Consider the following 19,199-nt stretch of genomic DNA (forward strand, 5'->3'; position numbering starts at 1 on the left):
TCCTGCAACATATTACTGTAGTTGTAATTTCCCTTGGGCAGATTCCTTCTCTCTCTTTTTTTTAAAACCATAATTAGCGGTTTATGACACCTCTCCGCCCCCCTCGAACTCGGCCATTACTTCTCCAGCCCCTCTGTCTCACAGTGGAATCCTCCAGTACAGGGTTGTACCATTACCAGTACTTTACAGTAGAATCCCCCATGAAAGGACTGCACCATTCCAAATTCCTCTTTCCCCAGTAAAGGACTGTACCACTGCAACTTCTTCTCCAATCCTCCTGTAAAAGGTCTCTGCAAAACCTCGCATCTCATTGGTTTGTATAATCCTCCTTTCGGTCATCTTGCCTCCTGCCCTCCCTGCCACGGTGGCACAGTCCAAATTCAGGTTAAGAATAAACCAAATTCCTCCGCGGTTACGGATCTGACCGGACTCTCAATATGGCGGCGCCCACAGAGAGATACAGAGCCCCGGGAGCCGCCATCTTGCCTCCTGAACAAAGCCGCCGAGGATGCAGAGTGGGCAAAACTGCTCCGTACGGCTCGGCGCATGCTCGGGAGCCCCGTGCTGTGCTCTCCCAGACAGGAAGCGGGAGAGTTCTTCAATCCACGTTAATCTGTGACAGCTGTCGGGGGTTATGCTGGGACGGACGTTTCGGGACCTGATAATCGAGCTGGGTGTCAGAAGGGGAATTTATGGGTTGAGTCATGAGGAAGTCTGGGCTTGATATTGGGGTGCCGGTCTGCGACGGTCAGTAATTTGAGGTCTATGCAGACTGATGGGAAGTCTGTGGGATGAATGTTGGGTACATACAGGAATCAGCAATAGGGACAGCTGTATGATCTGTGGGTCAGAGATGGCAGGTCTGTGCGCTGTTGGAATATCCGTGTGGCCAGTGATTTGTGGACCTCTATGGCCAGTCTTGTGATCGGGGTTCGGTGGAGGTGCTCTTTGGGATTTGTGATTTCGGCACCTGGTGATTCAGTGATTTGTAGGGGGTCATTAATGCAGTCAGGGACTGAGAAAAGTCAGCTCTAGTTTAGTGGGAAAGGCCTCACTTTACAATTTATGCAGGTCAGGGGCCGCCTCCAGGTTGAAGCCCCTCCGCAGATGTTAGATGTTTTCTCAGACCTCCATCTCCATCACTCACGTCCTCACAGAAGAAAACATCCTTTGAACGTAAGACCAAACAAATCTAAAGGAATAACATTATGTTGTCAATTCTGTCTAGCCTAAGACCACCAAGAACACCCTGTAGTTGAGTAAGTTGGGTTTATGGCTCTAGCTTCTAGTTGGGAACACGCACGTCATGGGGAAAGTGGAGCTTCTTGTAAGAGGATGTTAGAACTTCTTATAGGATTTGTCCTGTGTTAGGTGATTTTGAGGAGGGCCTAAGGGGGTGGACCTTGTTCTGAATTGGATGTTGTGAGGAAATGGGGTAATTCAGTGATGGGGGATTTCAATAAATTTAGGGTGAGGAAAGACTACCCCAAGCTAAAGCTGTAATAGGTAAGGAAGTAGCAGTCTTGATGTTAACTTGGAGAGGGGGTGTTTGTGGACTGGACGATGTTGATGTTTTGTCTGTGTTCAGACATGATTTCAGAGAGGTCTTTTTTTGTCTTATTCTGTCATGGTCACAGAGTGGCCTTGTCTGATGTTGATGTTCTATGTAATTATGTTAAATAGGAGAATTTGAGTGTCAGGCCAGCTCTGAAATGTGAGGGCTGCTTTTTTTTTTCCTTTCTTATATGAGGTGTGATTTCAGCCATGGATCTTCCTGTTTATTGAAATTGTTCTACGCTCTGTTCAGCAAACATTTATTAAACACCTGCTTTTTACTTGTTTCAGAGCTCTGTATCCAGAGAGGAGCATGACTGTTTTGATTGTTTCCTTCCAGGTTTATTTTAACAAAGCCTGGGATAACCCCGTGGGAATGAGTGAATGAGTTCAATCTTCTCTGCATGACCCACCCTTGGACTGTGAAGAATCTACCAGGTAAGTATCTTTCTGCATCGTGGTATATTCCTCTTTATCAATGGTTCTAACATGACGCTATTTTCTTACGTAGACAACTGCGCTATTGAATATCAGCAATGCAAACTTAAATAAAAAACATGTTTAAATCAACAAAATCAACAGTTTTAATCTATGAATATTGACTTAGCAAGAAAATTTGCTGGGTAGGGGAGAATGTAAAAGAGCTCTTGGGATTGTGCCAGCTGCTTGTGTCTATGGAATATAGGTGCATTCTGGGTTTTCTACTTGGTCATTCCTATTCTTATTGTCAGGGAACTGCTCTATCTAGAGTTAAATCTTACATATATATGTATACATGATCATTGTCTTATGTTAGAGTCTTACAGATAGAATTACAAATAGAATTGCTGGTGCAAAGGGGAACAATAAGGTGTTCGTATATAAACAGAAATATCTGCATTCATCCAATTAAAAGTACGCCTTGTACAATTTCTGTGTAATCATATAATCACAAGAGGACTTTTTTCACATGGTGCTTATAGACCCTTCTATAAGGATCGAATGACCTTCTCTAGAGTGGCCTGTTTTCCATCTGACTTCTCTTGGTGGTTGTTTCTAGACTGGTAAATGGCTCCTGGGGATTTAGTCTCTTTCAGTCCTGATTCCTCAGACCTCTGCTCTTTTGGAAGAGAAGCAGAAAATGACCAAGTCTCACGTGAGTTCCTTGCTTATTTTGTACTTGGTTTCCATAAAATCAAATGGAAAAATGAGGAAAGCTAGAAATTAGAATTAGGGAAAATGTAGAGAGAACAAAGACTTGGAACGAGTTGCTATGTAATATGTAAATTATGTGGTTTAAAGCCACATAAAACAACTATTATAGTTCATATATATATATTATATGTAAGTTTTATATAAATATAATACACATTATATTTACATGTTTGTTTTACATAAGTGTGTAAATTAAAGTGCAAATTTGAAAAAAAAATAAAGTGCAAATTTGTTCGATCTTATCTAGTAGCCACAGAGGTAGAGGACATCATACACGTGATTTGGCATTCTCCACAAATAGAAATCAACTGAATTTTCAATGAAAATATTGCTTGCCATTAGGACAAAAAGAAATTTATTTTGGGGGATCTTCTGTAGATGATCTCCTGAGCTATACTTCTGTATAAATGTGTCAGATTTTTTGTGGTTGTGTTTTTAAATATTTTTTTTTTTTTAGAAGGCAGTTAGCATGATGTTAGAGCTGAGCTCCAAGTATTATTCTTTAGGGAACTAAGTTACAGTTTATCCAAAGATATAGATAGATAAGATGGAATGATGAGTATCAGTTTGTCTCCAAAGTAATTATTTCCCTCAAATAGGCAGTTCTTTACTTAAAATTCAGTGGCAGACACTTGGAGTGCAGGGTTCTCTGATTCTCCTTAGCCTTTGCTGTGGTCTCAGGGTTTGTGAGGCTACTCCCCAACTGAATACCAGTGTTTGGTCCATTTTTTTTCAATTTATAAACTCATTTTACTATTTTTTGTCCTGGCCTAAATTATCCCCTTGGTAAAAACATTTAAAAAATACAAAAAATAAAAGTTATAAAGTGAAAGGGACCCTAACATTCCCTTTCTCCTGGGATAACCAGTATTAATAATTTTTGATGCTTAGGTTTTTTTTTCTCCATCTGGAAATTATTGATTCTATTGTTCTTAAAACATAAAGTCTGGTGATGGGTATTAAGGAGAGCACGTATTGCATGGTGCACTGGGTGTTATATGCAAGTAATGAATCATGGAACTTTACATCAAAAACTAGGGATGTACTGTATGGTGACTAACATAATATAATAAAAATATTATTCTAAAAAAATAAAGTCTCAACTTTATTATTTAACTGATTGACTATCCAGTTTTCCCAATAGCATTTGTTGAATAATTCATTTATTTGAAATGCTGCCTTTATTGAATTCCCATTTGTGATTAAGTCTCTTTTGCTCTTCTGTTCTTCTGATGTGTTTGACTCCTTTTGCTAAAGACAGAATTTTACATCATTTTTCTGAATAGGCATGATGTAGAACGGGGCATATGGTTTGTCATGCTATGGTAAAAGTAAGAATGATCACTTCAGATTGAACAGGAGCATGCTGTTATAGGGTCCATTGTCATTTGAGGATGTGGCCATAGCTTTCACCAAGGAGGAGTGGCAGCAACTGGACCCCGCTCAGAGGACGCTGTACAGAGACGTGATGCTGGAGAACTTCAGCCACCTGGTCTCATTGGGTAAGGATGGCTTCCCCCCATATCGCAACATCTTCCATCTGTTGCCTCTCTCCTCTTATTTGATCAAGTTGGGTGGGTTCTTGACATATGTAATGACTGACTTTGTGCTCTCTTTTCTCTCTCCAGCAGCAGGTCAGTGCTCTGCTGAGAGCCAACTGGACAGCTTCACTGTGGGTCTCCTAAAATAGCACTTTCTTTTTTTTTCTTTTTTCTTTTTTATTAGGGCTTAACTCACGACCCTGAGATCAAGACCTGAGCTGAGATCAAGAGTCGGGCACTTGCCCGACTGAGCCACACAGGTGCCTAGCACCCTTTCTTTTTTCTTCAGTGTAGTCAACCCAATTCCTCTCTGATTTTCTCTGTAATAGGGCATCCAGTTTCCAAACCAGATGTCATCTCCAAGTTGGAACAAGGAGAAGAGCCTTGGATCTACCCAGGTAAAAATCTGGCAGGTGGAAGTCAAGGGGAGTGAAATCTCAGTTTCTTTGTTTTGTTTTTAATTGGCGGGTGGCTGAGACTCAGGCTTCCACCCAGACTGGCAGCTCCTGTTCCCTCTTGCTCCTGTGCTGAACATGTAGTAAGTATTCAACAACTTGTTAATTAAATAATAGTGAGCCATGAAGAGAGGAAAAATTTCTTACTGATTTACCCAACAATCATATCTTTAATGCCTTTCTAGAAGAAATTCAAAGGCAACAGAAGTCAGATGCTTTTCAGGATGATAGGTCGTACATGAAAAGACAAGGCATCAGAGTTCATGGCTGTGTAAAATTGCATGACCGATATAGTTAATGTTTTAGGAGTTCACTGAAAATTATAGTCTAAAGAGATGTGGCATAACTTAAGGCATTTTTCCAAGCATGAACCAGCTACTCTGAAGTATATTTGAAGTGTGGGTTAGACAGGAGGAGGATGAAGGCAAGTTCTAGCAATGCATGTGTACAAATTCTTGGAGTTAGGAATCATTATGGCTTTTCTGCAGAAATTTGCTAGGCTCGCCTTCAATAAAAAAATATTTATTAGGGAATGAGGGGATATAAGCATGGATACACGGTGTGAATATGGAGAGTTAAGGTCCGTACTGTAGCTGTACTCTGAAATTTTCTGTTACTATTTTATTTAAACAACTTTGAGATGTAACTCACAGGCCCTACAATTCACCCAAAGTTAACAATTTAGTGATTTTACTGTATTCACTGATCTGTATAACGATCACCACAGTCAATTTTAAAACATTTTATCACCTACGTAAGAAATCCTGTACCCTTTTGCTATCACACTGTTCCCCACTCCCCAGTACTAAGCAACCACTAATCTGCTTTCATTGTCTACTAATTTGCCTACTCTTGATATTTTATTTAAACAAAATCATATAATATGTGATTTTTTGTGACTGGCTTCTTTCGGTTAGCATGCTGTTTTTGAGGGTCACCCACATTATAGTATGTATCAATACTTCATTTCTTTTTTGGCTGAATAATATTCCATTGTATGGGTACACTACATTTGATTATATATTCATCAGTTAATGGATATTTGGCTTGTTTCCACCTTTTGGCAACATAAATAATGCTACTATAAGCAATCATGTACAAGTTTTTGTGTAGACATATGTTTTATTTTTTCTTGGTATGTACCTAGGAGTAGAATTGCGAGTCATATAGGAACTTTGTGTTTAACTAAAATCGTCCATAATGACTAATTATGTTGAGCGTATTTCCATCTGCTTTTTGGCCATTATGTATCTTCTTCGGAAAATAGTCTGTTGAGAGCCTTTGTCTATTTTGCATTATTAGTCTTTTTCTTACTGAGTTTTAAGAATTTTTAATAGAGGTAAAATTCTTATGCAGAACTTATATGGAACTTTTATGTAAAGTTCTTTGTATAGATAAACTGTTTTTTATAGAATTCTTTTTTGTTGTCCACTGATACTAATTTTATTATTAATTAGGACAGGCTAGATACTACAAATTAACCTCTAGCTGCCAATGCTTTAACACAAGTGTTTGTTTTCTTTACATGCTGCATATCCAGCACAGTGCGGCAGGGGGCATGCTCCACATGGTACCTCAGAAATCCAAATTGAGTGAAGTTAACACCATGTGCAGTCCAGCTTGTCACTGATAAAGGGGAAGGGAAATCTGGAGGACTCACATGGCTCTTCTGTGCTTTACCTGGATTACCAGTTTACTCTAAAAGGGTATAACCCAGGAACATCCAGCTGGAGGGGATACATAGGGCAGGGTATGGGGAAAGGGCACAGAGTGTCCACACCGTCTCCAGGTGCGCCACTCTCGGCACACCTCCATGTGTTCACCAACCTGGAAGCACCTAGAGTTCTTGTTTGATATAGGTCTCTTATCCAGACATATGATTTGCAAATACTTCGATCCTGCGGGTTGTCTTTTCCCTCTTTTGATAGTATCCTTTGAAGCACAAGATTTTGTAATTTTGATGACCAGTTTTTCTATTTTTCTTTTGTTGCTTGTGCTGTTGGTATCATATCCAAGAATTCTTGCCAAATCCAAGGTCATGAAGATGTACCCCAAATTTTTTTTCTAAAAATTTTATACTTTTGGTCTTACATTTAGGTCTTTGATCCATTTTGAGTTAATTTTTGCGCATGGTGTGAAGTAAGGGTCCAACTTCATTCTTTTGCGTGTGGCAATCCATGTGTTCCAGCACCATTTGTTGATTTATGTACTTATTTATCCATTTATTTTTATTTGATTATGACATGTATTTTTATTTATTTTAATACCTATATAGTTAAATACAGTGTTGTATTATTTCAGGTGTACAATATAGCGATTCGACAATTCCGTGTTTACTCAGTGCTCATCAAGATAAGTGTACTCTTAATCCCCTTCATCTGTATCATCCTACCTCGCCTCTGGTAAACCTCTATAGTTGTTTGTTCTCTATAGTTGAGTCTGTTTTTTGGTTTGTCTCTTTTTTTATTTTTTCCTTTGTTCGTTTGTTTTGTTTCTTAAATTCTACATAGAAGTGAAATCAAATGGTATTTCTCTGACTGGCTTATTTTGTTTAGTATTATACTCTCTAGATCCATACATGTTGTTGCAAATGGCAAGATTTTATTCTTTCTAATGGCTGAATAATATTCCATTGTGTATATATATATATATATATATATATATATATGCCACATCTTCTTTATACATTCATCTTTTGATGGACACTTCCATAATTTGACTTTTGTAAATAATGCTGCAATAAACATAGGGGTGCACGTATCCCTTTGAATTAGTGTTTTTGTATTCTTTGGGTAAATACCCAGTAATGTGATTACTGGATCATAGAGTAGTTCTGTTTTCAATTTTTTGAGGAACCTCCATAATGTCTTTCACAGTGGCCGCACCAGTTTGCATTCCCACCAACAATGCACAAGTGTTCCTTTTTCTCCACATCCTCACCAACACTTGTTGTTTCCTGAGCTTTTGATTTCCTGACAGGTGTGAGGTGATCTCATTTTGATTTGCATTTCCCTGATGATGAGTGATGTTGAGCATGTTTTCCGGTGTCTGTTGGCCATCTGAATATCTTCTTTGGAGATATGTCTGTTCATGTCTTCTGCCCATTTTTAACAGGATTATTTGATTTTTGGGTATTGAGTTGTATAATTTTTTTAAATATTTTAGATACTAACCCTTTATCAGATATGTCATTTGCAAGTATCTTCTCCCATTCCGTAGCTTGTCTTTTAGTTTTGGTGATTGTTTCCTTAACTGTACAGAAGCTTTTTATTTTGATGCAGTCCCAATAGTTTATTTTTGTGTTTTGTTTCCCTTGCCTCAGGAGACACATCTAAAAAGGTGTTGCTAACAGCCGATGTCAGAGAAATTACTGCCTGTACTCTCTTCTAGGATTTTTATGATTTCAGGTCTCACATTTAGGTCCTTAATCCATTTTAAGTTTATTTTTGTGTAAGAAAGTGGTCCATTTTCATTCTTTTGCATGTAGCTGTCCAGTTTTCCCAGCACCATTTGTTGAAGAGTGTCTTTCCCATTGCATATTCTTGCTTCCTTTGTTGAAGATTAATTGACCATAGAATTGTGGGTTTGTATCTGGGCTCTCTGTTCTGTTCTTTCCATCCACTCATCTGTTTTTGTGCCAGTACCATACTGTTTTGATTACTACAGTTTTGTAATATAACTTGAAGTCTGGAATTGTGATGCCTCCGGTTTTGTTTTTCTTTTTCAAGATTGCTTTGGTTGTTCTGGATCTTTTGTGGTTCCATACAAATTTTAAGGTTGTTTGTTCTAGTTCTGTGAAAAATGCTGTTTGCATTTTGATAAGGATTGCCTTAAATATGTGGATTGGTTTGGGTAGTATAGACATTTTAACAATATTTGTTCTTCTAATCAGTGAGCATGGAATGTCTTTCTGTTTGTGTTATCTTTAATTTCTTTCATCAGTGTTTTATAGTTTTCAGAATACAGGTCTTTCACCTCTTTGGTTAAGTTTATTCCTAGGTATTTTGTTATTTTTGGTACAGTTGTAAATGAGATTGTTTTCTTAATTTTTCTTTTAGCTGCTTCATTATTAATGTATAGAAATGCAATGAATTTCTGTACATTGATGTTGCAGTGAATTTCTGTACACTGATGTTGTATCCTTACTGAATTCATTTATCAGTTCCAGCAGTTTTTTGGTGGAGTCTTTAGGGTTTTCTATATATAGTATCATGTCTGCAAATAGTGCAGGTCTACTTCTTCCTTACCAATTTGGATGCTTTTATTTCTTTTTGTCTGACTGCTGTGGCTAGGATTTCCAGTACTCTGTTGAATAAAAGTAGACATCCTTGTCTCATTCCTAACCTTAGAGGAAAAGCTCTGTTTTTCCCCATGTAGTATGACGTTAGCTGTGGGTTTTTCATATATGGACTTTATTATGTTGAGGTATGTTCCCTCTACACCTACTTTGTTGAGGGTTTTTATCATGAATGTATGTTATACTTTGTCAAATACTTTTTCTGCATCTATTGAAATGATGACTTGGCTTTATCCTTTTTCTTATTGATGTGACATATCAGTTGATTTTTTTTTGCGAATATTGAACCACACTTGCATGCTGGAAATAAATCCCACTCGATCATGGGGAATGATTTTTTTAATGTATTTTTGGATTTGGTTTGCTAATATTTTGTTGAGGATTTTTGCATCTATGTTCATCAGAGATATTGGCCTGTAGTTCTCTTTTTTTGTTTGGTGTCTTTTTTTTTTTTTTTAAAGATTTTATTTATTTATTTGACATAGAGATAGACAGCCAGCGAAAGAGGGAATACAGGCAGGGGGAGTGGGAGAAGAAGAAGCAGGCTCCCAGTGGAGGAGCCTGATGTGGGGCTCGATCCCAGGACTCCGGGATTGAGCCCTGAGCCGAAGGCAGACGCTTAACAACTGAGCCACCCAGGCGCCCCTGTTTGGTGTCTTTATCTGGTTTTAGAATCAGGGTAATGCTGGTGTCATAGAATGAATTTGTTCCAACACCATTTATTGAAGTGATTATTCTTTTCTCATCAAATGGTCTTGGTGCCCTTGCCAAAAATCAATTAGCCTTACATGAAAGGGTTTATTTCTGACTATACTATTCTATCTGTATATCTGTCTCTATGACAATCTCTGGACTATTGTTGCTTGTAGTAAGCTTTGAAGTTGGGAAATGTCATTCTTCCAACATTGTTTTTCTTTTCCAAGATTGGGAACATTGGCTTTTCAGGAATGAATTTTGGAATAAATGTATCCATTTCTATAAATAAATATCCTTAGATTCTGACAAGGATTGGTTGAATTTGTAGATCAATTTTGAGGAGTATTGCTGTCTTAACAATATTAAATCTTCCAATGAACATGTAATTTTTCCCTTTCATTTAGGTTGTTAATTTTTTTGACAATAGTTTTCAGATTATAAATTTTATAACTGCTAAATTTATTTATTAGTATTTTATTTTATCTGATGCTATTGTATATGCAGTTTCATTAATTTCATTTCTGGATTGTCCATTGCAAGTGTATGGAAATATAATTGATTTTTGCGTATTGGTCTGGTATTCTGCAGACTTACTAATAAACTCATTTATTAGTTCTAATTGTTCTTTAGTTGATTTCTTAGGATTTTCTGTATAAATGGTTTTGTCATCTACAAATTGAGAAATTCCTTCACATATTGGATGCCTTTTTTTTTTCTTTTTCTTGCCTAAATACCCTAGATAGAACCTCCAGTACAATATTGAATAGAATGGTGAGTGGGCATCCTTGTCTTATTCCTGATCTTCTGGGGAAAAATCCAGTCTTTCAGTGTTAAGTATGTTAGCTGTAAGTTGTCATGCCCTTTGTCAGGTTGAGGAATTTCTTTTTCTATTCCAATTTTGTTGGTGTTTTTATCATGAAAATGTGTTGGATTTTGACAAATGCATTTTCTGCATTTACTTAGATGGTCTATTTATATGCTGTATCACAGAATTTCAATTAGTTTGTTATTGGATAGTAAACCAACCTTACATTCCGGGACAAGTTCTGCTTGGTGATGGTGTATAATTCTTTTTATATATTGCTGAATTTGGTTTGCTACTTGTATTGGGGGTCTGGAAGACCACCCTTAGCCTGGATAATTTGCTAGAAGAGCTGACAAACCTAGAGAAGCTGTTACACTCATGGTTACAATTTATTACAGTGATAAGAATTTACCAGTCTAGGGGCACCTGGGTGGCGCAATGGTTAAGCATCTGCCTTCGGCTCAGGGCGTGATCCTGGCGTTCTGGGATCGAGCCCCACATCAGGTTCCTCCACTAGGAGCCTGCTTCTTCCTCTCCCACTCCCCCTGCTTGTGTTCCCTCTCTCGCTGGCTGTCTCTATCTCTGTCAAATAAATAAATAAAATCTTTAAAAAAAAAAAAAAAAAGAATTTACCAGTCTAGGTCTGGACTTTTTTTGTGTGGGAAAATTTTTATTTATAACTTTCTTTCCTTGATGTGAATCTATTCAAGTTATCTTTTTCTTGAGTCAGTTCTGGTAATTTGTGTCTTTAAAGGAATTTTTTTTATTTCATTCAAATTGTCAAATTTATTGGTATAAAATTTTTCACGAAAATCCCCTGTTTTTCTTTTACATCTGTAGGATCTCATCTAGAGATGTTCTGTCTTTCATTGCTGATACTGCTACTTTATGCCGGCTCTCTTTTTTGTCTCATTGTTAGCTAAAACATATTAATTTTATTAGTTTTTTCAAATAATCAGTTTCTTATTTCATTGATTTTTCTCTATTGTTTGTCCGTTTTCTATTTCATTGACTTCCACTCTGATCTTTATTTCTCCTGTCTTCTACTTATTTTGGGTTTAATTTGTTCTTTTTCTAGCTTCTTAAGGTGGAAGGTTAGATTATTAATTTGAGACCTGTTTTGTTTTCTAACCTGAGCATTTAACAGGTAATTCTTATCTTGTATGGTAGAGAGGGATCATAAAAATTACCATATTAGTCAAAACTTTGCAAAGTAATCTTTATAATAAATGGAAAAAAATTAAAATTGTTTTGTGACCTTTGACGTTTTTTGTGAAAACATTAAAAACCGTCTCACTGTTGGATATAACTGTATAGAGAAATGAAAATATAATAAAATGAATATTTACTACCTTACAAGTTGAAACATTGATAACATTGAAAATGTGGGTTTTTTTTTTCAACAATCCTATACAGAGTAGTTTGAGCAGTATCTACCTTCTTATCATTGTATAACTTATGATAGGAAGTGAGCCTGTTTTCTGTGCCTTACGGAATTATCAAACTCTTTTCTAAGATTGGATCAGCTACCCGCATTTTACCCTTTGTGTTTTCAGTGTTATGAAATATGTCCAAGATACCGTGAAGATTTTTTGCCAGGGTCATTGCCTCTGTAATATATTTATTCTTTTTATCATAACTCAAGAATTAATGTCAGTTAGTTTTGCCTTCACTAAGTTCTTCTGGCTGCATACCTACAGTCTCATGAATAGTGGCAATGCCAAAGCTATCTTCGAGCCACATCTGGTGGTGGTAGTGTTTTTTCTTTGCTGCATTTTCATCTTTGCAGGCCACTTCCCTCTTTCTTTATCCATTTTCGTAAAATGCCATGTGGGTTTATCACTGAGAGACAAGGAGGAAATACACCTATACACTTCACATTCTGTATATATATTGGATAACAGATGTGGGGTTAAAAATCAACAACAGACTTTGGGGGCACCTGGGTGGCACAGCAGTTAAGTGTCTGCCTTCGGCTCAGGGCGTGATCCCGGCGTTCTGGGATCGAGCCCCACATCAGGCTCCTCCGCTAGGAGCCTGCTTCTTCCTCTCCCACTCCCCCTGCTTGTGTTCCCTCTCTCGCTGGCTATCTCTATCTCTGTCAAATAAATAAATAAAATCTTTAAAAAAAAATCAACAACAGACTTTGAAATAAGTGAAATGATTGGGTACAGATCATGATGCATATCTGTTATTTACATAGTGATTTGTGGACTGAAGTGCTAGCAGTGAAATTTGTACTTTATGCTATTAGTCACAAATAGTATACTGCGGTAATTAAAATGTTAACTGTGTTTTTGCCACATTGGTGTTATGTAACTAAACGGTGCTCACTGAAATTCGTGCATATCAGAATCACTCAAAGTGAGGACTGCCTGTATATAATTTGTCCTCTAAGTACTGCTTTAACTTTGTTTTGCAAATTTTGATGTATTGTTTTCATTTTCATTCAATTCAGTTTTATTTTCTATTTCCTATTGGACTTTTTAACATACAGGTTATTTACACGTATATTGTTTTCCAAATATTTGCGGGATTTTTCAGATCCTTTTTTTATTTATTTCTAATTTCATTACGGTTGTAGAATATGCTTTGTATAATTTCTATCATAAAATTATTGCAACGTGTTTTGAACCCCAATATATAGTCTATTCTGATGTTTGATTCAGGGAGTTCTTGAAATGTGTGTTCTTTTGCTGGATGGGGTATCTATAGATGTTAGGTCAGGTTCGTTGATACGTAATGATTTTTCTTTTCCTGCTTGTTTTAGAAATCTTGTGAGAGGGATGTTGAAATTTCTGGATATAATTACTATTTTGTTTTTCCTTTCATTTTTGTGAGTTTTGGTTTGTGTGTTTGGGGAATCTGTGGTTAGGCAAAGATACATTTGTAATTGTTATATCTTCTTGCAAATCTCCTTTCACAATTTTGAAATATACTTCTTTGATTCTAATAATATTTGTTATCTTGAGGTCTGTATTATCTAATATTGATATAGCTACTTCACCTCTCTTGTGCTTATAGTTTGCATGATGTTTTCTCCCCCATCCTTTTATTTTCAGCCTAATTGTCTTTGAATTTAAAGTGAATTTCTTATAGACAATGTATAGTTGATTCTTCATGTCTTTTCCGTCTGACAGTTTCTGATTGGAGTATTATTCCATTCCCAGTTAATGTAATTATTGATTTGTTTCGATTTATGTTTGCCATTTTGCTATTTGTTTTCTATTTGTTTAATCTCTCTTTAGGTCCTTTTTCTTTTCCTGCTTTTATGTTGAACTTTTTTTTAGCATACCACCTTAATTTCCTTGTTGAATTTTTCTTTGTAGTTCTGTCTCTCTGTGTGTGTGATACTGCTATGGGGATTACAGTATGTTATTTAACTTCTTATAACCTAATGTGCGTTAATACTGCTTTATTTTTCTGGCAAAACATAGAAATTTTGCACTAGCATAGTTCCATTTTCTACTCTCCCTATTCTGTGCTGCTTTGTTCTTTTAATCATGTATATTACACTTATGTTTGTCATGAATTTGACAGTATGTTATTATTTTTGCTTTAAAAAGCTTTTTAAAGGAAAGAAAAAGAGAAAAAGCAGACATATTTAAATTCCTTATATTTACCTACACATTTAAAAAAATTGTTAGTGTCCTGTGGATTTAAGTTGTCATCTGGTACTATTTTGTTAGGCAGATTTTCTTTTGTGTATTTTGTAAATCAGTTCTGCTAGCAAATATATTTGTTTATCTGCAAATGCTTTTATTTTGCCGTGCTTGACGGAGTTTCGCTGAATATAGAATTCTTGGTTGACAGGTTGCTTTCTTTGAGTATTTGGAATATGTCATTCCAGTGTTTCTTGGCCTCAGTTTTTTTGAGTGTGTTGAAACTCAGCTAGCAGTGCTATTATTCTTCTATGCATGATGTGTCATTTTTTTTCTTACTGCTTTCAAGATTTTTCTCTTTGTCTTCATTTTTCAGCAGTTTGATTTTGATGTGGTTAGTTTTCTGGGTGTCCTGCCTGTAGTTTGTGGAACTTCTTAGATATGTCAATTAACATTTCTTACCAAATGGGGTGATTTTAAAGACATTTTTCTAATTTTTTTGTGCCTTTTCCTCTCCCCTCTTTCTACCACTCCAGTTACACATATACCGGATGGAATACCTAATATTCCACCACAGATCTCTGAAGTTTTATTTTTTTAATAATCTTTTTTCTTCTTCTTCTTTGGGTTAATTTTTAGTGATATCTTCAAGTTTACTGACTCTTGTTTTGCTTTCTGCTTTCTCAAATCTAATAAGCCCATCTGGTGAAGTTTTAATTTCAGCCTTAGAATTTTCATTTGGTTCTTTTATGTTTTAACTTACACAAAATAGATGTTAGGCATAGAGGAAGTTAACTACCACCACAATCATGATACAAAAAAGTTCTCTAATACTCAAAATTTCCTCTTTCTGCCTCTTTATAGTCAAACTAGTTCCTTTATATACTTTTTTCTCTTTTAAAATTACATGTTTGTTCACTCATCCCCTAGCAATCTTTTTCTTTAAGTTCTTTAATATCTTTATAATAGCTTCTTTGGGATCTTTATTTACAAAATACAGCATTTGTACCAACATAGAGTCACTTTCTATTGACTGATTTTATTCCTTAGTTTAGTTCACAGTTTTCTGTTTCTTTATATGTCTAGTAATTTTTGATTGAAAATTCTACATTGTAGATGATATGTTGTAGTCTGGATTCTTCTGATCCTTCTAAGGGTTTCTGTTTTGTCTTAGAGGCATTTAACTTGCTTGGGCTTAAACTGTGAAATCTGTTTGTCCCAAAGTATCATTGCTGATGTCTCTGTTTAGTTCTTGTTTGTTTGTTTAAGTCTGGCTGTCTAAGAGACTCCCCTTCACCTGGGTAAAGTAGAAGTGAGCTAGTAATTTGGGCATAGCTTTTATTAGACATCAAAAGTCAGTGTGGCTTTCACTCTTTGCTGCCTGAGTTGTGCATGTGGCAGAACACTTTAAAAGTCTAGCAAATTTACAAGATTCTCCAAATCTTCAATCACTGCTGGGCTCTCTAGGATATCTTTGCACAAATGTTTTAGTGGTCAGGTGGAGGTATAAGGAGAAGTTTATTATCTCAACCTTTCTATGACGCTTTTGTTGCCAAATTCCCGTTACATTTCTAGCTGCTCTTACTGACAGCATTAAGCTGTATCCTGTGGGTTTGTGTTATCTTTTAATGCCCCATAAACTAGGGATAGGAGATGGGAAAACCCTAGGAAAGAATGCCACCTCCCGGGGCGCCTGGGTGGCACAACGGTTAAGCGCCTGCCTTTGGCTCAGGGCGTGATCCCGGCGTTGTGGGATCGAGCCCCACATCAGGCTCTTCCACTATGAGCCTGCTTCTTTCTCTCCCACTCCCCCTGCTTGTGTTCCCTCTCTCACTGGCTGTCTGTATCTCTGTCGAATAAATAAATAAAATCTTTAAAAAAAAAAAAAAGAATGCCACCTCCCCATTCTTACCTAATGAAGTAGAAGTTTTTGGTGAGTAAGCACTTTTCAGCTTATTACCTCCTGTTAGTAGTTTTTCAGTGTCCTCAATTAGTTGTGTTTTTAAAAAATCATTTTATTTGTTTTTGTACTTATTTTTGGGGAGAAGAATTCGTCAACTACCTCATGGCATCACTACTGGAAGTAAAGTCCATCTTTAATTACTCATGTGATAAATTTACATGTTTCATATCGCCTGTTGCCCTCCCAGTTCTCTGTCTCCTGGACCATTACGTATCATCCATTTGATTTTACCTCTTTTGTCCTCTACTAAATCTTTTTATCTGTTTGATTTTATTTTTTTTATTCTTTCAGGGAGGGAGACTAGACTTGAAAATCCTCAATTGGATATACTTGGAGGTGTTTCCTTGCATAAGGAGATATTGGAAAGTGTAACAAGGGATCATTCATTGTACTCCATTTTTAAGGTCTGGCAGGGTGATGACCAGCTGGAGAGAGATCAGGAAAATCAAGACAGACTTCTCAGGCAAGTCATGGCCATCAAAAACAAAACAGTTGTTGAAGAGTCAGACTATTCAAATAAGACATTAGGAAAAATATTTCATGACTACACAGACCTAGATGCTTCCAGACAAGGACTGTATAAATGTGACTCATTTGAAAAGAGCTTGGAACCTAATATAAACTTATTCAGTTGTAATAGGGGTTATGCAAGAAAAAACACTGATGAGAATTTTGGATGTGGGAGTACACCTATATCTTCCTATTCTAAGCATGAAAAAATTCATAGTGGCGTGAAGCACTGTGAAGATAGTCAGTGTGGAAAGATTATCAGCAATAAACAATCTCTTATGCAATATGTGAATGTTGAAACTGGAGAGAAGACCTGTGTATGCATTGAATGTGGGAAATCTTTTCTAAAAAAGTCACAACTCATAATACATCAAAGAATTCATACTGGAGAGAAACCATATGATTGTGGTGCATGTGGGAAAGCCTTCAGTGAGAAGTCACATCTCATTGTACATCAGAGAACTCATACTGGGGAAAAACCTTATGAATGTTCTGAATGTGGAAAAGCCTTCTCTCAGAAATCATCCCTCATTATACATCAGAGAGTTCATTCTGGGGAAAAACCATATGAATGTAATGACTGTGGGAAAGCCTTCTCCCAGAAATCACCCCTCATTATACATCAGAGAATTCACACTGGAGAGAAACCTTACGAATGTAATCAGTGTGGGAAGGCTTTCTCCCAGAAGTCACAGCTGATTATACATCATAGAGCTCATACTGGAGAGAAGCCATATGAATGTACTGAATGCGGGAAAGCCTTCTGTGAGAAGTCCCACCTCATTATACATAAAAGAATTCACACTGGGGAGAAACCCTACAAATGTGTTCAGTGTGAGGAAGCCTTCAGCAGAAAGTCAGAACTCATTATACATCAGATAATTCATACTGGGGAGAAACCTTATGAATGTACTGAATGTGCAAAGACCTTCTCCCGGAAGTCACAGCTCATCATACATCAGAGAACGCATACTGGAGAGAAACCCTATAAATGCAGTGAGTGCGGAAAAGCCTTCTGTCAGCAGTCACATCTCATTGGACATCAGAGAATTCACACAGGAGAAAAACCTTATATATGCAGTGAATGTGGGAAAGCCTTCTCTCAGAAGTCCCACCTCCCAGGACATCAGCGCATTCATACAGGAGAGAAACCTTACATATGTGCTGAATGTGGAAAGGCCTTTTCCCAGAAGTCAGACCTTGTTGTACATCGGAGAATTCATACTGGGGAGAAACCCTATCAGTGTGCTGTATGTGGGAAAGCATTCATTCAGAAGTCACAACTCACTGTACATCAGAGAATTCATACAGTGGTAAAATCATAAGAATGGACTAAGCACAGAAAAGTCTTCAGTATCTGCTCAAGCCTTAATAAATAACAGAAAACCCATGGATTGCAGTGAGTTTGCGGGCATATTTACTGATAAAATTTTACAAGTGAAATAAAGTTCCTAATGTATTTAATTTTTTATCAGGTATAATACATCTCAGTTATATAAATAATGGCATTTTCACTGTGGCATGTAAGACTTTTGAGATTGTGAACTGAATGAGTAATATAACAAGTTACATATATAGTTTATTTTGAAGTTATGTATTTATGATTATGTTACATAATAAGAATTGGACATGTGATAAAATTGTTAATGTTAACTTAGCATAATTATGGCTGTGTAGTAATTCCCCACAGAGGACATGAAGAGGGCTTGAGTCAAAAGATGCCATGACCTAGAATCCGTGCCTGGGGGAAGGGTTTGATTGTCACTCCTAAAGGTACCTGTAAAATTATTCTTGTAGATAGATGGAAAGATGGGTTGATAAGATCCAATAAATGTGGTCTCTTTGTTTGCTTGTTTGTTTCATTTCAAGAATATAAGTTGTTCAATGTCAGTAGATGGACCCAGGATCTTGGAATTGACACTTCTTGTTATTTCTCTCTTTTACTCTTCCTCTCTAGGGGTTTGGCGTGATGGAAAGACATAGATGGTCATGGGTTCTGATGCTTATTCCAGTACTCACCGATTGTGTAACTTCAGGGAAGCCTTTTTTCATCCACAGTATCTGTTCCTTATCTATATGTAAAATTCTGGCAGAGAACGTGTTTTTAGCTCATACTTGTCCCTGTTATCTTCCCTCTCTGTTCTTTTGCAGGAGTTTGCTAATACCCAGGTGTACATCTTTAAACTTGATTTGCATTCCAGACACGGTGTTTCTGATTCCCCTGATTTCTTTTCTGTCTTTTTTACATTAACGCTGTCCTTGTGTCTGGTGGCCTAATTCATACTGTTGCGGAGACCTCAATTTTTAATTTATTAAACACATAAGTTTATGGTGTTTGCACATAAAGACCCTGTGTGATACCATCACAAATCCTGTGTTACCCTTTCCCAGAAGTACCAGTTCTTTTTCCTAAGAACTGAGTGGCCCTTAGAGAAAAATCCATGGGGAATGTGAAAGACATGCTTGGAGTAGCCTACATGGGCAGGTACGAATCAGGACATAAAAATCCCACCTGCTGTCTCTAAAGTGTTTCTATATTCTTTGTTGTGGGCCCAACTCTTCTCCCATAAGAATCTTGATGG

At 36.8% G+C, this 19,199-nt stretch overlaps 1 protein-coding gene across 2 annotated transcripts; it reads left to right on the forward strand.

The window, feature by feature from the left end:
- Positions 1 to 459: 459 nt before the first annotated feature.
- Positions 460 to 18,462, forward strand: LOC103664815 (zinc finger protein 300-like). 2 transcript variants are annotated; one of them, XM_008692732.2, is made up of 6 exons: positions 460 to 1,176; positions 1,895 to 1,992; positions 2,594 to 2,689; positions 4,124 to 4,250; positions 4,619 to 4,687; positions 16,399 to 18,462. In XM_008692732.2, exons 3-6 carry the CDS (start codon positions 2,675 to 2,677, stop codon positions 17,940 to 17,942), a joined length of 1,755 nt encoding a protein of 584 aa, XP_008690954.2. In that variant the 5' UTR covers positions 460 to 1,176; positions 1,895 to 1,992; positions 2,594 to 2,674; the 3' UTR covers positions 17,943 to 18,462. The 2 variants fall into 2 exon arrangements, with proteins under 2 accessions (XP_008690954.2, XP_040486331.1); XM_040630397.1 differs by lacking the exons at positions 460 to 1,176; positions 1,895 to 1,992 and having other exon boundaries at positions 2,628 to 2,689; positions 4,619 to 4,718; positions 16,403 to 18,462.
- The last annotated feature ends 737 nt before the right edge of the window (positions 18,463 to 19,199 follow it).

Source organism: Ursus maritimus, unplaced genomic scaffold (genome assembly GCF_017311325.1).
Source record: "Ursus maritimus isolate PB19 unplaced genomic scaffold, ASM1731132v1 scaffold_15, whole genome shotgun sequence".
Taxonomy (NCBI): Eukaryota; Metazoa; Chordata; class Mammalia; order Carnivora; family Ursidae; genus Ursus; species Ursus maritimus.